Source organism: Pseudophryne corroboree, chromosome 9 (genome assembly GCF_028390025.1).
Source record: "Pseudophryne corroboree isolate aPseCor3 chromosome 9, aPseCor3.hap2, whole genome shotgun sequence".
In the NCBI taxonomy this organism is placed as follows: Eukaryota; Metazoa; Chordata; class Amphibia; order Anura; family Myobatrachidae; genus Pseudophryne; species Pseudophryne corroboree.
Window position 1 is genome coordinate 692,252 of NC_086452.1, and position 26,329 is coordinate 718,580.

At 46.3% G+C, this 26,329-nt stretch overlaps 1 protein-coding gene across 3 annotated transcripts in view; it reads left to right on the forward strand.

Moving 5' to 3' along the window:
* ZFYVE9 (zinc finger FYVE-type containing 9) overlaps nucleotides 1-25,553 on the forward strand; it is a 418,761-nt gene extending 393,208 nt beyond the window's left edge. For all 3 annotated transcript variants that reach the window (XM_063938878.1, XM_063938877.1, XM_063938876.1), the window contains 2 exons: nucleotides 15,807-15,983; nucleotides 16,069-25,553. In XM_063938878.1, coding sequence (XP_063794948.1) covers nucleotides 15,807-15,983; nucleotides 16,069-16,230 — 339 coding nt within the window. In that variant the 3' untranslated portion in view covers nucleotides 16,231-25,553. The remainder of the gene's footprint in view (nucleotides 1-15,806; nucleotides 15,984-16,068) is intronic.
* Nucleotides 25,554-26,329: the final 776 nt, after the last annotated feature.

Consider the following 26,329-nt stretch of genomic DNA (forward strand, 5'->3'; position numbering starts at 1 on the left):
ATTCGTCAGGAATCCTGGGAAAACCCGGGAACGAAATTCACACCGCATAAGAGACTGTTGGCTCGCTATCCTTTCTCTGCGGAGCTATGTAAAAATTGGGAAACTCCTCCGCCTGTAGATTCTCATGTGGCACACATGGTAGTTTCCTCTGCTCTGCCAGTAACTACCATCGCCTCTCAGAAGGAACCGATGGATAGACGTGTGGTTTTACACGCTAATGGGGCTGTGCATAGGCCAACCATTGCAGCAACATGGGCTGCTGAAGCTGTTGAGGCGTGGGCTCAGGAGCTTGAGGCGAAGCTGCCTTCTAACGCATCTGAGCATGCTCGACAATGTCTCTCATATATTACCACGGCTTCTCTGTACCTTAAGGAGGCGGCCTCCGATGCCGGGGTGCTGGCTGCCAAGGCTGCTACTACATCCCTCTTAGCCAGACGTATCCTTTGTTTGAGATCCTGGTCGGTGGATATGGATTCCAAGAAAACCCTGGAGGTGCTTCCTTTCAAGGGAGACATTCTCTTTGGAGAAGACCTCAATAAGATTGAGGCTGATCTGGCTACTGCTAAAACAGCTTGCCTACCTAGTACGGCTCCTTTCATGCAGAAGGCTAAAAGTACTTTCCCTCGGCCCTTTCGTCCTCCAGGTAAAGCAAAAGGTCAGGCAAACCCAAAGTAAGCTTGTGCTTCCAGACCTGCCAAGCCCAGACCGAAACGAGCCTGGGCTGCCCGTCAGCCTGCTTCCAAAACTGACAAGCCTGCCACATGACGGGGAGGGCCTCCCTCTGGAATGCCTGGGTAAGGGAAGTCGTCACTCGAGGTTACGCCGTATCCTTCAAGAATCGTCCCCCCTCATTTTGCCTGACAGATGTTCCTCTGGTCCCGGCAAAAGCAAACACTCTGCATTCGGTGGTACATTCTCTCCTGACCACAGGAGTGGTTGTACTGGTGCCTCTGACTCAGAGAGGCAAGGGGTACTATTTACCGCTGTTTCTAGTCCTGAAACCAAACGAGTACTCGCGGCCCATTCTCAATCTGAAGTCCTTGAATAAGCGTGTGCGGGTCTCCAAGTTTTGTATGGAAACTCTGCGCTCTATTGTTCTGGCCTTGGAGCCTGGGGACTATATGGTCTCCCTGGACATACAGGATGCCTACCTGCATATTCCTATTGCAGTGTCTCATCAGCAGTACCTGAGGTTTGCGGTGGGCAACCTTCATTACCAATTTTGGGCGTTACCCTTTGGTTTGACAACGGCACCCCGAGTTTTCATCAAAGTAATGGCGGTCGTGACGGCTACACTCCGCCGTCAAGGGGTCAGGATCCTACCGTACTTGGACGATTTGTTGATCCTGGCAAATTCCCCAGAACTTCTCCTGTGTCATCTGGATTTGACGGTCCAGTTCATGAAAGTCCACAGGTGGCTGATCAACTGGTAGAAATCCTCCCTGGTTCCTGCTCGGAACATGGTACACCTGGGAGCGAAATTGGACACTCACAACCAACGGTTGTTCTTGTCTCAGGAGAAAGTCCTGAAGCTTCAGGACAGGATTCGATGCTTCCTATCTCGTCCGCAAGTTTTGATACATTCGGCAATGCAAGTGCTAGGTCTCATGGTGTCGGCTTTCAACATGGTGGAGTATGCTCAATTCCATTCTCGCCCTCTGCAGAAGTTGATTCTGACCAAGTGGGACGGCCTGCCTCACCGGATCAGATCTCACATGATCTCCTTGTCTCCGGAGGTCCACCTGTCACTGAACTGGTGGCTTCAGGACCAGCGATTGAGTAGGGGCCGTCCCTTCTGGATATCCCACTGGGTCCTTCTGATGATGGAGGCCAGTCTGAGAGGTTGGGGCGCGGTGTTGGAACAACATTCTCTTCAGGGTTGGTGGACCAAGGAGGAGTCTCTACTCCCGATAAATATTCTGGAACTGCGGGCAGTGTTCAATGCGTTAACAATGGCCCAGCATCTAATACAGAACAGACGTGTTCAAGTACAGTCGGACAACGCCACCACGGGGGCGTACATCAATCATCAAGGCGGCACTCGAAGCCGCATGGCAATGAGGGAAGTATCAAGGATTCTTCAGTGGGCAGAACGCCATCTGCTGGCCATATCCGCAGTGTTCATTCCGGGGGTCTTAAACTGGGAAGCGGACTTTCTCAGTCGTCAGGACGTACACGCCGGAGAATGGAGCCTCCATCCAGTAGTGTTTCAACTTCTCGTGGACAGGTGGGGCCTTCCAGATGTGGACCTGATGGCGTCTCGACAGTCACAAGGTTCCGGTCTTCGGAGCAAGGACAAGGGATACTCAAGCAGGGTTCGTGGATGCTCTGTCAATCCCATTGAACTTGCGGCTGCCGTACGTGTTCCCTCCGGTGTCACTCCTGCCCAGAGTAATACGGAAGTTCAAGCAAGAAGGAGGAAACCTACTTCTGATCCCTCCAGCGTGGCCCAGACGGCACTGGTTCTCCGATCTACAGGGCCTCTCGCTAGTTTGTCCCCTTATACTTCCACAACGTTCAGGGCCCTTGTGTTTACCAGGACTTGGCCCGTCTGGCTTTGACGGCGTGGCTCTTGAAGCTTCCGTCCTGAGGGCCAAGGGTTTTTCTGAGGCGATCGTTCAACCTATGTTTAAGGCCCGTAAGCCGGCTTCTGCTCGGATTTACCATAGGGTCTGGAATGCTTACTTTACTTGGTGTGCATCTCACAATCATGACGTTTTCAAGTTTAGCACGGCCAAACTGTTGGCCTTTCTGCAACAGGGCATGGACTTGGGCCTGCGTCTGGCCTCCCTCAAGGTTCACATTTCTGCCTTGTCGGTTTGGTTTCAGAGAAAGATTGCTGCCCTTCCGGATGTTCATACGTTCACTCAGGGCGTGTTGCGGGTTCAGCCTCCTTATGTACCTCCTGTTGCCCCTTGGGATCTGTTGGTGGTACTGGAGGCCTTGCAAGAGCCTCCATTTGAACCTCTTGCCTCTGCTGACCTTAAGTGGCTGTCCCTTACGGTGCTCATTTTGCTGGCTATGGCTTCACCTAGATGGGTTTCGGACTTGAGTGCCTTATCCTGTAAGTCCCCCACATTTGATTTTTCATCGTGACCGGGCGGTTCTTAGAATGCGACCGGGTTATTTACCCAAGGTGGTGTCTTCATTCCACCTTAACCAGGAGATTGTGGTTCCGGCCTTTAATTCTCCTGAGTTGTCTTCCAAAGAGCGGTCTTTGGATGTGGTACGGGCTCTCCTTATCTATGTGAAGAGAACACCCTCCATTAGGAAATCTGATTCTCTGTTTGTACTGTTTGGTTTTCACAAACATGGCTGGCCTGCTAACAAGCAGACTCTGGCCAGATGGATTAGAATGGTGATTGCACATGCTTATGTACAGGCTGGTCGTCCAGCTCCTGCTACCATCAAAGCCCATTCTACTCGGTCGGTTGGACCTTCTTGGGTGGCCCACCGTAGTGCGACCCTTGAACAGTTGTGCAAGGCGGCTACGTGTTCCCTGAGGACCAAGATCCTACTCTACACCCCGATGTTAATCCTTGGGGAGCCCAGTGTACCTCGCAGAAAGAGATTTAACAACGGTAAGTTCTTACCATAAATCTCGTTATCTCTAACCTTGTTTGATCTTTATTTCTTTGTAAGGGTATCCTTATGTCTATCCCATGCATTTTTAAATTGCTCTACTGTCTTAGCCTCTACCACCGCTGATGGGAGGCTATTCCACTTGGCCACTACCCTTTCTGTGAAGTAATTTTTCCTCAAATTTTCCCTGAACATTCCCCCCCCCCTCCCCCCTCCAGTCTCAGTACATGTCCTTTCCCTCCTGGACTTTGTTAAAACTTTTGATATATTTGAAAGTTTCTATCATGTCCCTCCTTTCCCTTCTCTGCTCCAAACTATACATATTGAGATTTCTTAGTCGTTCTGGGTATGTTTTGTGATGTAGGCCATGCACAATTTTAGTTGCCCTTCTTTGTACAGTTTCTAATGTATTAATATCTTTTTGAAGATATGGCCTCCAGAATAGAACACCGTATTGTAGATGAGGCTGTACCAATGACCTATACAGTGGCATTATTACTTCTTTCTGCTGATGATTCCTCTCCCAATGCAGCTAAGCATCTGACTAGCCTTCCTCATTGCTGTGTTACATTGCTTACCTGCCTTTGTCACCTGAAATAGTGACTCCTAGATCCCTTTCCTCCTCAGTAGTTCCCAGTATAGTGCCATTAATGCTATATTTATCCTTTATGTCACCTGAAATAGTGACTCCTAGATCCCTTTCCTCCTCACTAGTCCCCAGTATAGCGCCATTAATACTATATTTATCCTTTGTCACCTGAAATAGAGACTCCTAGATCCGTTTCCTCCTCAGTAGTTTCCAGTATAGCGCCATTAATACTATATTTATCCTATGTCACCTGAAATAGAGACTCCTAGATCCCTTTCCTCCTCAGTAGTTTCCAGTATAGTGCCATTAATACTATATGTATCCTATATGTCACCTGAAATAGTGACTCCTAGATCCCTTTCCTCCTCAGTAGTCCCCAGTATAGCGCCATTAATACTATATTTGTCCTATGTCACCTGAAATAGTGACTCCTAGATCCCTTTCCTCCTCAGTAGTTCCAGTATAGAGCCATTAATACTATATTTATCCTTTGTCACCTGAAATAGTGACTCCTAGATCCCTTTCCTCCTCAGTAGTTTCCAGTATAGTGCCATTAATACTATATGTATCCTTTATGTCACCTGAAATAGTGACTCCTAGATCCCTTTCCTCCTCAGTAGTTTCCAGTATAGTGCCATTAATACTTTATTTATCCTTTGTCACCTGAAATAGTGACTCCTAGATCCCTTTCCTCCTCAGTAGTTTCCAGTATAGTGCCATTAATACTATATGTATCCTTTATGTCACCTGAAATAGTGACTCCTAGATCCCTTTCCTCCTCAGTAGTATCCAGTATAGTGCCATTAATACTATATTTATCCTTTATGTCACCTGAAATAGTGACTCCTAGATCCCTTTCCTCCTCAGTAGTCCCCAGTATAGTGCCATTAATACTATATTTATCCTTTGTCACCTGAAATAGAGACTCCTAGATCCCTTTCCTCCTCAGTAGTTTCCAGTATAGTGCCATTAATACTATATTTATCCTTTATGTCATCTGAAATAGTGACTCCTAGATCCCTTTCCTCCTCAGTGGTTTCCAGTATACTGCCATTAATACTTTATTTATCCTTTGTCACCTGAAATAGTGACTCCTAGATCCCTTTCCTCCTCAGTAGTATCCAGTATAGTGCCATTAATACTATATTTATCCTTTATGTCACCTGAAATAGAGACTCCTAGATCCCTTTCCTCCTCAGTAGTTTCCAGTATAGTGCCATTAATACTATATTTATCCTTTATGTCACCTGTAATAGTGACTCCTAGATCCCTTTCCTCCTCAGTAGTTCCCAGTATAGTGCCATTAATGCTATATTTATCCTTTATGTCACCTGAAATAGTGACTCCTAGATCCCTTTCCTCCTCACTAGTCCCCAGTATAGCGCCATTAATACTATATTTATCCTTTGTCACCTGAAATAGAGACTCCTAGATCCCTTTCCTCCTCAGTAGTTTCCAGTATAGCGCCATTAATACTATATTTATCCTATATGTCACCTGAAATAGACTCCTAGATCCCTTTCCTCCTCTAGTTTCCAGTATAGTGCCATTAATACTATATGTATCCTTTATGTCACCTGAAATAGTGACTCCTAGATCCCTTTCCTCCTCAGTAGTATCCAGTATAGTGCCATTAATACTTTATTTATCCTTTGTCAGCTGAGATAGTGACTCCTAGATCCCTTTCCTCCTCAGTAGTTTCCAGTATACTGCCATTAATACTTTATTTATCCTTTATGTCACCTGAAATAGTGACTTCTAGATCCCTTTCCTCCTCAGTAGTCCCCAGTATAGTGCCATTAATACTATATTTATCCTTTACGTCACCTGAAATAGAGACTCCTAGATCCCTTTCCTCCTCAGTAGTTTCCAGTATACTGCCATTAATACTATATTTATCCTTTATGTCACCGGAAATAGTGACTCCTAAATCCCTTTCCTCCTCAGTAGTCCCCAGTATAGTGCCATTAATACTTTATTTATCCTTTATGTCAGCTGAGATAGTGACTCCTAGATCCCTTTCCTCCTCAGTAGTTTCCAGTATACTGCCATTAATACTTTATTTATCCTTTGTCAGCTGAGATAGTGACTCCTAGATCCCTTTCCTCCTCAGTAGTTTCCAGTATAGTGCCATTAATACTATATTTATCCTTTATGTCACCTGAAATAGTGACTCCTAGATCCCTTTCCTCCTCAGTAGTTTCCAGTATAGCGCCATTAATACTATATTTATCCTTTATGTCACCTGAAATAGTGACTCCTAGATCCCTTTCCTCATCAGTAGTTTCCAGTATAGTGCCATTAGTACTATACTTATCCTTTATGTCACCTGAAATAGTGACTCCTAGATCCCTTTCCTCCTCAGTAGTTTCCAGTATAGTGCCAGTGATACTATATTTATCCTTTATGTCACCTGAAATAGTGACTCCTAGATCCCTTTCCTCCTTAGTAGTTCCCAGTATAGAGCCATTAATACTATATTTATCCTTTATGTCACCTGAAATAGTGACTCCTAGATCCCTTTCCTCCTCAGTAGTTTCCAGTATAGTGCCATTAATACTATATTTATCCTGTCACCTGAAATAGTGACTCCTAGATCCCTTTCCTCCTCAGTAGTTTCCAGTATAGTGCCATTAATACTATATTTATCCTATATGTCACCTGAAATAGTGACTCCTAGATCCCTTTCCTCCTCAGTAGTTCCCAGTATAGTGCCATTATTACTATATTTATCCTTTATGTCACCTGAGATAGTGACTCCTAGATCCCTTTCCTCCTCAGTAGTTTCCATTATAGCGCCATTAATACTATATTTATCCTTTATGTCACCTGAAATAGTGACTCCTAGATCCCTTTCCTCCTCAGTAGTTTCCAGTATAGTGCCATTAATACTTTATTTATCCTTTGTCACCTGAAATAGTGACTTCTAGATCCCTTTCCTCCTCAGTAGTCCCCAGTATAGTGCCATTATACTATATTTATCCTTTATGTCACCTGAGATAGTGACTCCTAGATCCCTGTCCTCCTCAGTAGTCACCAGTATAGTGCCATTAATACTATATTTATCCTTTATGTCACCTGAAATAGAGACTCCTAGATCCCTTTCCTCCTCAGTAGTTTCCAGTATACTGCCATTAATACTATATTTATCCTTTATGTCGCCGGAAATAGTGACTCCTAAATCCCTTTCCTCCTCAGTAGTCCCCAGTATAGTGCCATTAATACTATATTTATCCTTTATGTCAGCTGAGATAGTGACTCCTAGATCCCTTTCCTCCTCAGTAGTTTCCAGTATACTGCCATTAATACTTTATTTATCCTTTGTCACCTGAAATAGTGACTTCTAGATCCCTTTCCTCCTCAGTAGTCCCCAGTATAGTGCCATTAATACTATATTTATCCTTTATGTCACCTGAAATAGAGACTCCTAGATCCCTTTCCTCCTCAGTAGTTTCCAGTATACTGCCATTAATACAATATTTATCCTTTATGTCGCCGGAAATAGTGACTCCTAAATCCCTTTCCTCCTCAGTAGTCCCCAGTATAGTGCCATTAATACTATATTTATCCTTTATGTCAGCTGAGATAGTTACTCCTAGATCCCTTTCCTCCTCAGTAGTTTCCAGTATACTGCCATTAATACTTTATTTATCCTTTGTCAGCTGAGATAGTGACTCCTAGATCCCTTTCCTCCTCAGTAGTTTCCAGTATACTGCCATTAATACTATATGTATCCTTTATGTCACCGGAAATAGTGACTCCTAGATCCCTTTCCTCCTCAGTAGTCCCCAGTATAGCGCCATTATTACTATATTTATCCTTTATATCACCTGAGATAGTGACTCCTAGATCCCTTTCCTCCTCAGTAGTTTCCAGTATACTGCCATTAATACTATATTTATCCTTTATGTCGCCGGAAATAGTGACTCCTAAATCCCTTTCCTCCTCAGTAGTCCCCAGTATAGTGCCATTAATACTATATTTATCCTTTATGTCACCTGAGATAGTGACTCCTAGATCCCTTTCCTCCTCAGTAGTTCCCAGTATAGTGCCATTATTACTATATTTATCCTTTATGTCACCTGAGATAGTGACTCCTAGATCCCTTTCCTCCTCAGTAGTTTCCAGTATAGTGCCATTAATACTATATTTATCCTTTATGTCACCTGAGATAGTGACTCCTAGATCCCTTTCCTCCTCAGTAGTTTCCAGTATAGCGCCATTAATACTTTATTTATCCTTTATGTCACCTGAAATAGTGACTCCTAGATCCCTTTCCTCCTCAGTAGTTTCCAGTATAGTGCCATTAATACTATATTTCTCTGACGTCCTAGTGGATGCTGGGAACTCCGTAAGGACCATGGGGAATAGCGGCTCCGCAGGAGACTGGGCACAAAAGTAAAAGCTTTAGGACTACCTGGTGTGCACTGGCTCCTCCCCCTATGACCCTCCTCCAAGCCTCAGTTAGATTTTTGTGCCCGGCCGAGAAGGGTGCACACTAGGGGCTCTCCTGAGCTTCTTAGTGAAAGTTTAGTTTTAGGTTTTTTATTTTCAGTGAGACCTGCTGGCAACAGGCTCACTGCATCGAGGGACTAAGGGGAGAAGAAGCGAACTCACCTGCGTGCAGAGTGGATTGGGCTTCTTAGGCTACTGGACACCATTAGCTCCAGAGGGACCGAACACAGGCCCAGCCTCGGAGCTCGGTCCCAGAGCCGCGCCGCCGGCCCCCTTACAGAGCCAGAAGCAAGAAAAGGTCCGGAAAAAGCGGCGGCAGAAGACATCAGTCTTCAACAAGGTAGCGCACAGCACTGCAGCTGTGCGCCATTGTTACTCAGGCACACTTCACACTCCGGTCACTGAGGGTGCAGGGCGCTAGGGGGGGGCGCCCTGAGCAGCAATGTAAAACACCTTGGCTGGCATAAATACACCACATATAACCCCCAGGGCTATATGGATGTATTTTAACCCCTGCCAGAACTCACCAAAAAAGCGGGAGAAAAGGCCGCCGAGAAGGGGGCGGAGCCTATCTCCTCAGCACACGGGCGCCATTTCCATCACAGCTCCGCTGGAAGGACGTCTCCCTGACTCTCCCCTGCAGTCCTGCACTACAGAAAAGGGTAAAAAAGAGAGGGGGGCACTAATTTGGCGCAGTTTGATACTAACAGCAGCTATAAAGGGAAAAGCACATTTATAGTGGTATTCCTGTCTATATATAGCGCTCTGGTGTGTGCTGGCATACTCTCCCTCTGTCTCCCCAAAGGGCTAGTGGGGTCCTGTCCTCTATCAGAGCATTCCCTGTGTGTGTGCGGTGTGTCGGTACGATTGTGTCGACATGTTTGAGGAGGAAAATGAGATGGAGGCGGAGCAATTGCCTATTATACAGTTGTCACCCCCTAGGGAGTCGACACCTGAGTGGGTGAGCTTATGGAAGGAATTGCGTGACAGTGTCAGCTCTTTACGACAGACAGTTGACGACATGAGACAGCCGGCTACTCAGCTTGTGCCTGTCCAGGGGTCTCAAACGCCATCAGGGGCTTTAAAACGCCCGTTACCTCAAATGGCAGACACAGACACGGATACTGACTCCAGTGTCGATGATGAGGAGACAAACGTGACTTCCAGTAGGGCCACACGTTACATGATTGAAGCAATGAAAAATGTATTGCATATCTCTGATAATACAAGTACCACTAAAAAGGGTATTATGTTTGGTGAGAAAAAACTGCCTGTAGTTTTTCCTGTATCCGAGGAATTAAATGAAGTGTGTGATGAGGCGTGGGTTTCCCCCGATAAAAAACTGATAATTCCTAAAAGGTTATTGGCATCGTACCTTTTCCCGCCAGAGGATAGGGCACGTTGGGAAACACCCCCTAGTTTGGATAAAGCGCTCACACGCTTGTCTAAACAGGTAGCACTACCCTCTCCTGATACGGCCGCCCTAAAGGAACCTGCCGATAGAAAGCTGGAGAATATCCTAAAATGTATATACTCTCACACGGGTGTTATACTGCGACCAGCAATCGCCTCAGCCTGGATGTGCAGTGCGGGCCTGGCGTGGTCGGATTCCCTGACTGAAAATATTGATACCCTAGATAGGGACAGTATATTACTGACTATAGAGCATTTGAAGGATGCATTTCTATATATGCGTGATGCACAGAGGGATATCTGCCGACTGGCATCAAGAGTTAGCGCGCTGTCCATTTCTGCAAGAAGAGGTTTATGGATGCGGCAGTGGTCAGGTGATGCGGATTCTAAAAGGCACATGGCAGTATTGCCTTATAAGGGGGAGGAGTTATTTGGGGTAGGTCTATCAGTCCTGGTAGCCACGGCAACTGCTGGAAAATCCACATTTTTACCCCAGGTAGCTTCTCAACCTAAGAAGACGCCGTATTATCAGGCGCAGTCCTTTCGGCCCCATAAGGGCAAGCGGGCAAAAGGCGCCTCATTTCTGCCCCGTGGCAGAGGGAGAGGAAAAAGGCTGCATCAAACAGCCAGTTCCCAGGAACAAAAGCCCTCTCCCGCCTCCGCAAAGTCCTCAGCATGACGCTGGGGCTTTACAAGCGGACTCAGGCACGGTGGGGGCCCGTCTCAAGAAGTTCAGTGCGCAGTGGGCCCACTCGCAAGTGGACCCCTGGATCCTTCAGGTGGTATCTCAGGGGTACAAATTGGAATTCGAGACGTCTCCCCCTCGCCGTTTTCTAAAGTCTGCTTTACCGACGTCTCCCTCAGACAGGGAGGCAGTATTGGAAGCCATTCACAAGCTGTATTCCCAGCAGGTGATAATCAAGGTACCCCTCCTACAACAGGGAAAGGGGTACTATTCCACACTATTTGTGGTACCGAAGCCGGACGGCTCGGTGAGACCAATTTTAAACCTAAAATCCTTGAATACTTACATACAAAGGTTCAAATTCAAGATGGAGTCACTCAGAGCAGTGATTGCAAACCTGGAAGAAGGGGACTATATGGTGTCTCTGGACATCAAAGATGCTTACCTACATGTCCCAATTTACCCTTCTCACCAAGGGTACCTCAGGTTTGTGGTACAGAACTGTCACTATCCGTTTCAAACGCTGCCGTTTGGATTGTCCACGGCACCCCGGGTCTTTACCAAGGTAATGGCCGAAATGATGATACTCCTTCGAAGGAAGGGAGTTTTAGTTATCCCTTACTTGGACGATCTCCTGATAAGGGCAAGATCCAGGGAACAGTTGGAAGTCGGAGTAGCACTATCTCAGATAGTGCTGCGCCAGCACGGTTGGATTCTCAATATTCCAAAATCGCAGCTGATCCCGACGACACGACTTCTATTCCTAGGGATGATCCTGGACACAGTCCAGAAAAAGGTGTTTCTCCCGGAGGAGAAAGCCAGGGAGTTATCCGAACTAGTCAGAAATCTCCTAAAACCAGGCCAAGTCTCAGTGCATCAATGCACAAGGGTCCTGGGAAAGATGGTGGCTTCTTACGAAGCAATCCCATTCGGCAGATTCCACGCAAGAACCTTCCAGTGGGATCTGCTAGACAAATGGTCCGGGTCGCATCTTCAGATGCATCAGCGGATAATCTTGTCACCAAGGACAAGGGTGTCTCTCCTGTGGTGGTTGCAGAGTGCTCATCTTCTAGAGGGCCGCAGATTCGGCATTCAGGACTGGGTCCTGGTGACCACGGATGCCAGCCTGAGAGGCTGGGGAGCAGTCACACAGGGAAAAAATTTCCAGGGCTTGTGGTCAAGTCTGGAGACATCACTTCACATAAATATCCTGGAGCTAAGGGCCATCTACAATGCTCTATGCCTAGCAAGACCTCTGCTTCAAGGTCAGCCGGTGCTGATCCAGTCAGACAACATTACGGCAGTCGCCCACGTAAACAGACAGGGCGGCACAAGAAGCAGGAGGGCAATGACAGAAGTTGCAAGGGTTCTTCGCTGGGCGGAAAATCATGTGATAGCACTGTCAGCAGTGTTCATTCCGGGTGTGGACAACTGGGAAGCAGACTTCCTCAGCAGACACGACCTCCACCCGGGGGAGTGGGGACTTCACCCAGAAGTCTTCCACATGATTGTGAACCGTTGGGAAAAACCAAAGGTGGACATGATGGCGTCCCGCCTCAACAAAAAACTAGACAGGTATTGCGCCAGGTCAAGGGACCCTCAGGCAATAGCTGTGGACGCTCTGGTAACACCGTGGGTGTACCAGTCAGTGTATGTGTTCCCTCCTCTGCCTCTCATACCCAAGGTACTGAGAATTATAAGAAGGAGAGGAGTAAGGACTATACTCGTGGCTCCGGATTGGCCAAGAAGGACTTGGTACCCGGAACTTCAAGAGATGCTCACGGAGGACCCGTGGCCTCTACCTCTAAGAAAGGACCTGCTCCAGCAGGGACCCTGTCTGTTCCAAGACTTACCGCGGCTGCGTTTGACGGCATGGCGGTTGAACGCCGGATCCTGAAGGAAAAAGGCATTCCGGATGAAGTCATCCCTACCCTGATCAAAGCCAGGAAGGATGTAACCGTGCAGCATTATCACCGTATTTGGCGTAAATATGTTGCGTGGTGCGAGGCCAGGAAGGCCCCTACAGAGGAATTTCAACTGGGTCGTTTCCTGCATTTCCTGCAAACAGGACTGTCTATGGGCCTAAAATTAGGGTCCATTAAGGTTCAAATTTCGGCCCTGTCGATTTTCTTCCAGAAAGAACTGGCTTCAGTTCCTGAAGTTCAGACGTTTGTCAAGGGGGTGCTGCATATACAGCCTCCTTTTGTGCCTCCAGTGGCACCTTGGGATCTCAATGTAGTTTTGGGGCTCCTAAAATCACATTGGTTTGAACCACTCTCCACTGTGGACTTAAAATATCTCACATGGAAAGTGGTAATGCTGTTAGCCCTGGCTTCAGCCAGGCGTGTCTCAGAATTGGCGGCTTTATCCTATAAAAGCCCTTACCTAATTTTTCATACGGACAGGGCAGAATTGAGGACTCGTCCTCAATTTCTCCCTAAGGTGGTTTCAGCGTTTCACTTGAACCAGCCTATTGTGGTACCTGCGGCTACTAGGGACTTGGAGGACTCCAAGTTGCTGGACGTAGTCAGGGCCCTGAAAATATATGTTTCCAGGACGGCTGGAGTCAGAAAATCTGACTCGCTGTTTATCCTGTATGCACCCAACAAGCTGGGTGCTCCTGCTTCTAAGCAGACTATTGCTCGTTGGATTTGTAGCACAATTCAGCTTGCACATTCTGTGGCAGGCCTGCCACAGCCAAAATCTGTAAAAGCCCATTCCACAAGGAAGGTGGGCTCATCTTGGGCGGCTGCCCGAGGGGTCTCGGCTTTACAACTTTGCCGAGCAGCTACTTGATCAGGGGCAAACACGTTTGCTAAATTCTACAAATTTGATACCCTGGCTGAGGAGGACCTGGAGTTCTCTCATTCGGTGCTGCAGAGTCATCCGCACTCTCCCGCCCGTTTGGGAGCTTTGGTATAATCCCCATGGTCCTTACGGAGTTCCCAGCATCCACTAGGACGTCAGAGAAAATAAGAATTTACTTACCGATAATTCTATTTCTCGTAGTCCGTAGTGGATGCTGGGCGCCCATCCCAAGTGCGGATTGTCTGCAATACTTGTACATAGTTATTGTTACAAAAATCGGGTTATTATTGTTGTGAGCCATCTTTCCAGAGGCTCCTATGTTATCATGCTGTTAACTGGGTTCAGATCACAAGTTGTACGGTGTGATTGGTGTGGCTGGTATGAGTCTTACCCGGGATTCAAAATCCTTCCTTATTGTGTACGCTCGTCCGGGCACAGTATCCTAACTGAGGCTTGGAGGAGGGTCATAGGGGGAGGAGCCAGTGCACACCAGGTAGTCCTAAAGCTTTTACTTTTGTGCCCAGTCTCCTGCGGAGCCGCTATTCCCCATGGTCCTTACGGAGTTCCCAGCATCCACTACGGACTACGAGAAATAGAATTATCGGTAAGTAAATTCTTATTTTTTCCTTTATGTCACCTGAGATAGTGACTCCTAGATCCCTTTCCTCCTCAGTAGTTTCCAGTATAGTGCCATTAATACTATATTTATCCTTTATATCACCTGAAATAGTGACTCCTAGATACCTTTCCTCCTCAGTAGTTTCCAGTATAGTGCCATTAATACTATATTTATCCTTTATGTCACCTGAAATAGTGACTCCTAGATCCCTTTCCTCCTCAGTAGTTCCCAGTATAGTGCCATTATTACTATATTTATCCTTTATGTCACCTGAAATAGTGACTCCTAGATCCCTTTCCTCAGTAGTTTCCAGTATAGAGCCATTAATACTATATTTATCCTTTATGTCACCTGAAATAGTGACTCCTAGATCCCTTTCCTCCTCAGTAGTTTCCAGTATAGAGCCATTAATACTATATTTATCCTTTATGTCACCTGAAATAGTGACTCCTAGATCCCTTTCCTCCTCAGTAGTTTCCAGTATAGTGCCATTAATACTATATTTATCCTTTATGTCACCTGAAATAGTGACTCCTAGATCCCTTTCCTCCTCAGTAGTTACCAGTATAGTGCCATTAATACTATATTTATCCTTTATGTCACCTGAGATAGTGACTCCTAGATCCCTTTCCTCCTCAGTAGTTTCCAGTATAGTGCCATTAATACTATATTTATCCTCTATGTCACCTGAAATAGTGACTCCTAGATCCCTTTCCTCAGTAGTTTCCAGTATAGAGCCATTAATACTATATTTATCCTTTATGTCACCTGAGATAGTGACTCATAGATCCCTTTCCTCCTCAGTAGTTCCCAGTATAGTGCCATTAATACTATATTTATCCTTTATTTCACCTGAGATAGTGACTCCTAGATCCCTTTCCTCCTCAGTAGTTTCCAGTATAGTGCCATTAATACTATATTTATCCTTTATGTCACCTGAAATAGTGACTCCTAGATCCCTTTCCTCCTCAGTAGTTTCCAGTATAGCGCCATTAATACTATATTTATCCTTTATATCACCTGAGATAGTGACTCCTAGATCCCTTTCCTCCTCAGTAGTTTCCAGTATAGAGCCATTAATACTATATTTATCCTTTATGTCACCTGAATAGTGACTCCTAGATCCCTTTCCTCCTCAGTAGGGGCATGGCAACCAATCAGCTGCTCCGTACAATTGTATAGTATGCAAATTATAAATGTTACTTCAATGCTGATTGGTTGCCATGGACAACTTCTCCACTCTTATCTCTGCTTCATGAATAGACCCCAAAGAGTGATAAATGACCAGCCAATCAGCTTCCTAACTGCCATGTGACAGGCTGTGAAGTCTATTCATGAAGTAGTGAAGAGTGGAGAAAAAGACCAGTGGAAAAGTTGCCCAGGGCAACCAATCAGCTTTGAAGGAAGCCTTTATCAAGTACATTCTATAAAATGTGTAAGGGAGATGCTGATTGGTTACCATGGGCAACTTCTCCACTGATGTTTCTCTGCTCTTTTCACTGCTTCATGAATAGACCCCTGTGTTTGAAAAATGACAGTTAGGAGCTGATTGGCTGGTTCTTTATCACTTTTGTTTTTACTTTGCCATTTATAAAGCAGTTCCTGGTATGTTCTATTAGGTCATATCTTTATCTTGTGCCTCTCGCATCTGACAGGTCTTTTTCTTGGACAGTGAAGAACAACAGAGTGGCCTTAGTGACCCCGCTGACCACAGCCGGTTGACAGAAAATGTGGCCAAAGCTTTCTGCCTGGCGCTTTATCCACATCTGAAATTGCTAAAAGAAGATGGGATGACGCGACTAGGGTTACGGGTCACTCTGGACTCTGACCAGGTGAGAATTTAGATCCCAGCTATTGAGGACTTGTAGTATCACATGACTATGTAATGAATTGGGACGATGTGTTTTGTGTTTTCAGGTTGGATATCAGGCAGGGAGCAATGGGCAGCCGCTGCCAGCTCGCTATACCCATGACTTGGACAGTGCCTTGGTGCCAGTGATACATGGAGGCACTTGCCAGCTGAGTGAAGGCCCAGTCACCATGGAGCTTGTTTTTTATATCTTGGAGAACATATTATAGGGAAGACTTAAGCGGCTTAACCATTTGCACTTTATTCACGGAAGATTCATCCTTTTTTTTCTTTCTAACACTTGTACTGGGTCAGGGTGTAAGGGATGGACACCAGAATGCTTTCTACCTTCTATGCATAGTCAGTGGAGCGTGGCTACATAAATATATGCCGGGCCAGAGGATTTCATACACACTGAAAGCAACGGCTGCTCTGGATGAGAGAGAAGTGTGTGACACAATCAGGAATTTCACTCTGACCTCATTTAAATCATCGCTGCAAATTCTTCTGCTGGTGTTTATAGTATATGGTTTCACCATTTTCATGTTTACACTGTGGAGACCAGCCTGAGCCTCCTATCCCCAATGTATGACATGGCCTGGAAGCCAAAGTGCATGAATCCAGGCAATATTCACTGGGCTGGCTCCTTACTCGCAGGGCAGCAATATTTTGGACAATTCAGGAGCGCACAAGACTTTTCTGTCCACATTGTAGTCTTATGGAATTGTGATCTTCGTTCATCCATCTGTGGTGGAGGAACATTGTATGAGACATAATGCGTTACACAATTTGGTCCATAAACCGCTCCTCCGTTTTAGCTGGCGTTACACGTTCCCGTTTACACTACAGTACCGCTTACTGCACTCTGGGAAGTACATGGAAACGGCATACATGTTACAGGAATTCTGTCTCCTGTGTGACCAGACAGATGTTTACACAGGACTAAGATTGACACTATACACCACATATAGTCACATTCTGCTGCAGAGTCTCCTTTTATTTAACACTGAGAATAAACTGTTATTTATTAACATCAAATGAAATTCTTGTCCTGAAGATAAGTGTTATAAACCCCAGGTATCTGTCATACAGTTCCTCTATGTTCCCCACAGAACTGTTATTTCTGCATCGAGGTACACTGGATTCCACGGAAATACATCGGGGGGTAGAGTTGGATCTTGATCCGAAGCACCAACAGGCTAAAGCTTTGACTGTTCTCCTCTATAACCCCTCCCCCGGGCACTGGAGCTCAGTTTTAGAGGTGGTGCCTGAAGAGCAGGTCACTAACAGGTGGGGCTGCGCTAGGCAGGCCTGAAAAGAGCTTTTTAAGAAGACTTCAAGGACTGCAGCACTGTTTATGTCATTATGACATACTGTGCTGCGGCTCCATCACCTCCCCAGCAGCGCTGCATACTCCTGCGGCCGGGTTCCCGGGTACTTGCAGCGGAGGCACACCGGTCTTCAGACACACCACCGCTGACTCTCTCCTGGATCGCGTGACTGCACATTAGGGAGGAGGTAAGAGGGTCCCCCAGGTGGGACCCGCCAGTAAATCGCAGTCCCAGGAGATGGACACTGTACTGCACAGGGACCCCACTATATCCACCAGGGCAGGGAGAACAGGTCAGATTTAATAAAATCCATTTTACGTAGGCTCCACAGTACCCGGTGGTGAGGGCCAGCATATGGGATAAGGCGCTGACCTGTAGCCCCTCCCCCACTCCCGGGCGCCATCTACTTCTGGTGTTCCCGCCCTGGAGCTGTATTTCACTCTCCCTCACTCCCTGACAGAGATTTTGGCGCCATCTTTACCTTTGTAAAGCCGTCTGTCTCATCAGCGCTGTGCATTTACAGGACACTTAAGTATTCTACATGTCATTTTAGACAGCATTAGTTAAGAACAAGTGTATTACTACCTGAATATTTAGTACAAATATTCTATGATATACATCCAGTGTTTACTGTGCATTGTTATAGCTAGCTATCTATCTATCTATCTATCTATCTATCTATCTATCTATGTAGTTTTACTAGTCCACTGCTGTTTTATTGTTTATCTGTACTAACTTCAGCATTGTACCTGTGACTGAGTGTGCCTGTAGCTGCTGTGTGGATTTCATTCTCGTGTATCACACTTCTTGTTATCACTATATTCTGTTCCCTGGGGGGCTAGGTGCGTCAGAGTCTCATATATATGTATGTGTATGTGTGTGTGTGTGCGTATATATGTGTATATATATATATATATTTGTCCAAATGGTTCGGCACTCACCCTTCCTAAGGTGATATGCTCCGGTGCCTTCTGAAATTACTCATACTGAACAGTCCTTGCAGGCAGCGGCACTCGGAGACTGACACAGGCAGTAGTGGTGTTCAAAAAAACAATTCAATGCCTCACATCAACTCCAACGTTTCGGGGCAATCTAGCCCCTTTGTCAAGGTGCAAAAGTACAAAAACCTACTACACAGTGTTTAATCCTCTGTTTGTGCCCTGTATTTACTGTCACATAAATCAGGGGGTTATCTGCAGGTATTGTGTTTGTCTGGCTATATTGTACTGTTACGCTCTAAGGCTACATTCCCTATAATGTCACACAGGGCGGGAAATCCGTGGACGCTTCTGCATCATGCAGATCTTGCACCACGGATTTACCTGAGGGGGAAGTTTTAGCTGATGGTTCAGTCACTGGGTGCCATACATCTCCCAGTCAGCCCGCGGCACCTGTGGCCAATCAGGAACCACATTGTGCAGCGTTCTCAAGTATGCTGAATATGCTTGTGACATGTCTTACGCCCCCTGTGGGACCTCCTGTGCCATTGCAGCCACATATTGTCCCTGTAGTTAATCCGCCCTGGGCGGACACTCTGTCTACCCACAACAATTAAATCAATCTTTGGTTAGACAAAAGTCTACCCCACGCCCCTCTGGCGTCAAGGGGTCATCTAAGCGGGCAATTTCTTCCTCACAATCCACTAATATTTCGGATAATTCTGATGAGGATGTGGTATATACTGATCCATCAGACACTGATACAGTCGCTTCTGATGAGGAATCTACAACTCAGGTTGATGTTCCTGACCTAGTAGAGGCTATTACGCTGATTCTCCAAATTGATGATGAGATCGATCCCACTACTGCATCTAAGAAACCTGATAAGTTCAAACGTCAGAAGGTCACTAAAGTAGTCTTACCACATTCTGACCATTTAATTGACATACGTCAGGAATCCTGGTCGTCTCCAGGAAAGAAATTTTTCCTGTCTAAAAAGATGCTAGCTCGTTATGCTATCTCTGCGGAGTTGAGTAACAAGTGGGAAACTCCACCGCTGGTGGACTCTCATGTCGCCTGTCTTGTGGTGTCATCTACTATGCCTGTCACCACTGTCACCTCACTGAAGGAACCGACGGATAAACGTGTGGAGGGATGTCTGAAGTCTATTTACTCCCTTACAGGTGCTGTACATAGACCCACTATAGCAGCCTCCTGGGCTGCGAAAGGAATTGAAGCATGGGTTCAGGCATTAGAGGATGAGCTACCTCAGGATATTTCTGACACTGCCATGGCAGCCAAGGTGTCTACCACGTCTATACTGGCTCGCCAAATTCTGTGGTTGAAGTCCTGGAAGGTGGACCTGGACTCTAAAAAGACCTTGGAGGTGCTCTCCTTTTTGAAGAGGATCTGAATAAGATTGTGACTGACTTGGCAACTGCTATGACTGCGTTTCTCCCAAGTACGAATCCTTCTGCACCGAAGGCAAAGACTACCACTTTTCGTTCCTTTAGACCTCCAGGGAAGGCAAAGGGTCAGGCGTACCCGAGACAGGCTCGTACTTCCAAATCCACTAAGCCCAAACTTAAACAATCCTGGGCAGCCCCTCAACCTGTTTACAAACAAGACAAGCCTGCTGCATGACGGGGCGGGCCTCCCCCTGGGGGACCCCAGGGTGGGAGGCCGGCTTCTGCAGTTCGCCCAGGCCTGGTTAAAGACCACTTCGGACGCCTGGGTGCGGGAAGTTGTCTCTCACAGGTACGTAATCTCTTTCAAGAGACGTCCCCCTTGCCAGTTCTGCTCGATGGTTATCCCTTTGGATCCGTTGAAAGTGCAAGCTCTACACTTGGTTGTGCAATCCCTCCTGCACACAGGAGTGGTAGTGCCGGTACCTCTGTCCCAGAGAGGCAGAGAATACTATTTGACCCTGTTTCTAGTTCTGAAGCCAAATTGGTCCTTCCGGCCTATACTCAACCTCAAATTATTGAACAAATTTGTGATAGTGTCCAAATTCCGTATGGAAACTCTGCACTCTATTGTACTGGCCATGGAATTCGAACACTATATGGTATCCCTGGACATACAGGATGCTTACCTGCATATACCTATTGCCATATTGCATCAGCAATATCTGCGGTTTGTTATTGGCAACCTACATTATCAATTCAAGGCTGTGCCATTTGGACTGACCACGGCCCCTCAGATCTTCACCAAGGTCAATGCCATGATGATGGCCCTTCTCTGCCGTCAGGGAATCGGGATCCTGCCGTATCTGGACGACTTGCTGATCCTGGCGAACTCCCAAGATATTCTCCTCAGTCATCTGGAACTGACGGTCCAATTCCTACAAGCCCACGGGTGGCTCATCAACTGGAAAATGTCCTCGCTGGTCCCTGATTAGAGAATGGTGCACCTGGGGGCACTGCTGGACACACACAGCCAGAGATTGTTTCGGTCTCCAGAGAAAGTCCTGAAACTTCAGGACAGGATCAGATACTTCCTCTCTCGCCCAAGAGTGTCGATACACTCGACAATGCAAGTACTAGGCCTCATGGTGTCTGCTCTCGACATGGTAGAGTCCGCTCAATTTCACTTCCGCCCTCTGCAGAGGTTAATCCTTTTAAGTGGGACGGCCTGCCTCATCGGATCAGGTCTCAAATGATCTCCTTGAATCCGCAGGAGCCGTTCCTTCTGGATCTCCAACTGGGTCCTCCTGACAACGGACGCCAGTCTTCGAGGTTGGGGCGCGGTGTTGGAGCAGCACTCTCTCCAGGGTTGGTGGACCAGGGAGGAATCTCTCCTCCCGATAAACATTCTGGAATTGCGGGCAGTGTTCAATGCGTTGACACTTGCCCTGCCTCTGGTATAGAACAGGCCTGTTCAAGTACAATCAGACAATGCCACCACGGTGGCATACATAAATCATCAGGGCGGCACTCGAAGCCACATGGCAATGCTGGGAGTATCAAAAATCCTCCATTGGGCGGAACGCCATCTGCCAGCAATATCTGCAGTGTTCATTCCCGGAGTCCTCAACTGGGAAGCAGATTTCCTCAGTCGTCAGGACGTACACGCTGGAGAGTGGAGTCTTCATCTGGAAGTCTTTCTAACTACTAGTGGACAATTGGGGCCTACCAGATGTCGACCTGATGGCGTCTCGACACAATCACAAGGTTCCGGTCTTCGGATTAAGGACAAGGGATCCTCAAGTAGCGTTCGTGGACGCACTGGCAATTCCATGGAACTTTCGGCTGCCATACGTGTTCCCTCCAGTGTCACTCCTGCCCAGGGTACTATGGAAGTTCAAGCAAGAAAGAGGAATACTACTTCTGGTCGCTCCAGCTAGATGGCTTTGGTTCTCAGACCGGCAAGGTTTATCGATAGAGCGTCCTCTTCTACTTCCTCAACGCCCAGACCACCTCGTTCAGGGCCCTTGTGTCTATTCCGGACCTGGCCAGACTGGCTTTGACGGTGTGGCTCTTGAAGCTTCACTCCTGAGGGCCAAAGGATTCTCCGAAGCTGTTATTCAAACTATGTTGAAGGCCCACAAACCGGCTTCTCTACGGATTTATTACAGGGTGTGGAACTCTTACTTCACATGGTGTGCTGCTAAGAATTATGATGCCTATTCGTTCAGAACTTCCAGGCTTTTGCCTTTGCCTCTCTCCGGAGGTCAGATACCCTGTTTGTACTTTTTGGTTTTCACAAACGTGGTTGGCCTCCGAATAAGCAAACCTTGGCCAGATGGATTAGAATGGTGATTGCACAAGCCTATGCACAGGCTGGACTCCCAGCTCCTGCTGCTATCAAAGCCCATTCTACATGGTCTGTTGGACCTTCTTGGGCGGCCCGCTGTGGCGTGTCCGCTGAACAATTGTGCAAGGCGGCTACGTGGTCCTTCGTGAACACATTCATTAGATTCTATGCCTTTGATACTTCCGCCTCCCAGGATGCTTCCTTTGGACGCCGGGTTCTTGTGCCCGCTACGGTGTGTCCCCTTCCATGAGGAACTGCTTTAGGACATCCCCGATGTATTCCCTGTGGAATACCAGTGTACCCCGCTGCAGAAAAGGAGATTTATGGTAGACTTACCATAGTTAAATCTCATTCTGCGAGGTACAATGGATTCCACAGGGCGCCCACCCTGGCGCACTTAGCTTCTTTGGGTTTGTCTGGCATTAGACGCTGGTCCCTTCTCCTGTCGTGAGAATGTGGTGTATGTGACTAACATCTACCGTCTCTTTACCTGCTACTGCATTGGACTGGTTTACAAAACTGAGCTCCTGTGCCTGGAGGCGGGGATATAGAGGGGAACAGTCAAAGCTTTAGCCTGTTGGTGCCTCGGATCAAGATCCAACTCTACCCCCGATGTATTCCCTGTGGAATCCAGTGTACCTCGCAGAAAGAGATTTAACTATGGTAAGTCTTACCATAAATCTCCTTTTTTCTCTTTTCTGTTTGTGTTAAAACCTAAACCAGATGATGTGTTTGTTCACATATTTGCCATTTCATACTATTTTTCTGTTGCTTATACCTCTGTGGGTCTTGATAAATAGAATAACTATAATTCTATAGTATTTAATTGTGTATTGTTTTGTCACCCTTTATAACAGCTGATACTAACATTTTCTTTATTGCATGATGTGTTTTGCCAGCTAAGATTCACTACAATGAGTTACTATTAATCCAATGAATTGGGGACTCATTCTATGCAATAATAGTGACTGTGTGAAACATGTGCTGCACGGCTACACTAGTGAGCTGAGGGGTTCACACTTATCCTGGAATGGTGAAAATGTACTACGAAGAGATGTTCACTGATGGTCATTGGGTGGGTGGACGCCTTTTATGGCAAGACAGTACTGAAATTAATTGGATCATTGAGAGCTAAAGCTGGGTACACACCTATACAATCACAGCACTGCATACACACCTGTACAATCACAGCGCTGCATACACACCTGTACAATCACAGCGCTGCAGACACACCTGTACAATCACAGCACTGCATACACACCTATACAATCACAGCACTGCATACACACCTGTACAATCACGGCGCTGCATACACACCTATACAATTACAGCACTGCAGACACACCTGTACAATCACAGCGCTGCATACACACCTGTACAATCACAGCGCTGCATACACACCTGTACAATCACAGCGCTGCAGACACACCTGTACAATCACAGCACTGCATACACACCTATACAATCACAGCACTGCATACACACCTGTACAATCACGGCGCTGCATACACACCTATACAATTACAGCACTGCAGACACACCTGTACAATCACAGCGCTGCATACACACCTATGCAATCACAGCGCTGCAGACACACCTATACAATCACAGCACTGCATACACACCTGTACAATCACAGCGCTGCAGACACACCTATACAATCACAGCACTGCATACACACCTATACAATCACAGCACTGCATACACACCTATACAATCACAGCGCTGCAGACACACCTATACAATCACAGCACTGCATACACACCTATACAATCACAGCGCTGCAGACACACCTATACAATCAGCGCTGCATACACACCTGTACAATCACAGCGCTGCAGACACACCTGTACAATCACGGCGCTGCAGACACACCTGTACAATCACAGCACTGCAGACACACCTGTACAATCACGGCGCTGCAGACACACCTGTACAATCACAGCACTGCAGACACACCTGTACAATCACAGCACTGCAGACACACCTGTACAATCACAGCACTGCAGACACACCTGTACAATCACAGCACTGCAGACACACCTGTACAATCACAGCACTGCAGACACACCTGTACAATCACAGCACTGCAGACACACCTGTACAATCACAGCACTGCAGACACACCTGTACAATCACAGCACTGCAGACACACCTGTACAATGAACATGCATACTTCGGATATTGGGAGAACGGCCGGACGATTGTATAGGTGTGCGCCCAGCTTCAGTACATGGCTTGTGTTTCTATCACTCCCTGAAATCAGCAATAACTGTATGCAGAAACACTCTCCCATTAATATTGTATTATGTAGCAGCAACCAGTCGCCTTTTATTTTGCAGCACCTACGTTTATGTTGTGTAATATACATTATTATTATTTTAGTGGTGGTTTGTAAAATTGGATGTTGGCTTTTTCCAAACGTATTAATGACTTTCATCTACTTTGAAAACCAAAACAAACATGGCAAAGTGACCAGATAGAGCCTTCTGATTGGCTGATCTATTTTATTTACTTATTCTTATAATAAATGTAACGTATTATGGAGGTTTCATTTCACTTTCTTACTATTTGTGCTGACATCAGCGACATCACAGATCGTTACATACAGATAATACAGGTGCATCCTGACGTGTCCCCACCTCCCCCCCCCCCCCCCCCCTACAGAAGGTGCATTTGTTTTATGGCTAGTTCATCACGTGTGTCCAGATTATAGTGACTTTAATGCTACATTATCAAATATCTTGGCTCAGAATGAACACTGACTGCATGTAGCAAGTGTGTACATGTTACGCGGTATCTGCTCTACACTGACGTCCTGAATGATGAACCATAAAACGTCTTCTATTCCTCTGTCACAATATTCAGAGTTCAGCCTTCCCTCACTGGTCACAGAACGGAGGCCTCTATTGCAGCGTTGCACACGTGGGGGCTGTTTCATTTGATAATCTTATATATTCCACGCTTTGCTCATTCTATTCTTCATTAAAGCTTCATTGTGTGGCAGCCAATTGCAAGCTTGTAACCTGGCTGCTAATATTGATGCACAGTTTTTAAATGAGCAGATAGCCATATTCTCCTATTAGATATGTCATGCTGTGTCAGTATCCAGGGATTATGGCGTGGGTAGGGGGAGCTAGATTTAGAACCCAAAACAATATTCGTCTTACCAGAAAACTAATCTTCATGCTGTCTTATGGATTTAATGAATTGTTGGCAAATGGGATGTATAGTATTCTAAATATACATAAAAAATATTCTTTATTTAGCTCCATAGTAATTTTTAGATGCTTTAATGGAATTAACATTCATTCCCTTTCTTCATTTAAGCACCCAGTAGCCAGTCCCAAATTGCTGCGCCCTAATCTCCCTGCAGGCTACAGACCTCGTACAGTGTGTAAATATAGATAATGATTTCTACAATTCTCTGACACTGTGTAAACCCAGGACGGTATAAAGAATTTCCTATATGCCTTTGTAACTCTGATAATGTCTTGTCTTTTGGACAATTAAACATGCCATCTGTCTCATGTGTCCAGTTTTTTCTGTGTTTGTGTCTTTCCATTACTCCACTGGCGTTATCTAGAGAACTGGATCACATTCATAAAACTCTCTGCTACTCTCGTAGAAGCGCGACAGATGGCGTGTGATAATCACGGATGTCCACATTCTGCTTTTTTTTTTTTGCTTTTTTAATCGCATATGAAAATAAAAATATATATAAAAAAAGCAATGCACTTAATATTTATTTTAGTTGCACAGATATCTACAGTCTCATTTGGTATAATGATTTATTTCTCTGACGTCCTAGTGGATGCTGGGACTCCGTAAGGACCATGGGGAATAGCGGTAAAAGCTTTAGGATCAGGTGGTGTGCACTGGCTCCTCCCCCTATGACCCTCCTCCAAGCCTCAGTTAGATTTTTGTGCCCGAACGAGAAGGGTGCAGGCTAGGTGGCTCTCCTGAGCTGCTTAGAATAAAAGTTTAATTTAGGTTTTTTTATTTTCAGTGAGTCCTGCTGGCAACAGGCTCACTGCATCGTGGGACTAAGGGGAGAAGAAGCGAACTCACCTGCGTGCAGAGTGGATTGGGCTTCTTAGGCTACTGGACATTAGCTCCAGAGGGACGATCACAGGTACAGCCTGGATGGGTCACCGGAGCCGCGCCGCCATCCCCCTTACAGAGCCAGAAGAGACGAAGAGGTCCGGTGAAATCGGCGGCAGAAGACAATCCTGTCTTCAGACTAAGGTAGCGCACAGCACCGCAGCTGTGCGCCATTGCTCTCAGCACACTTCACACTCCGG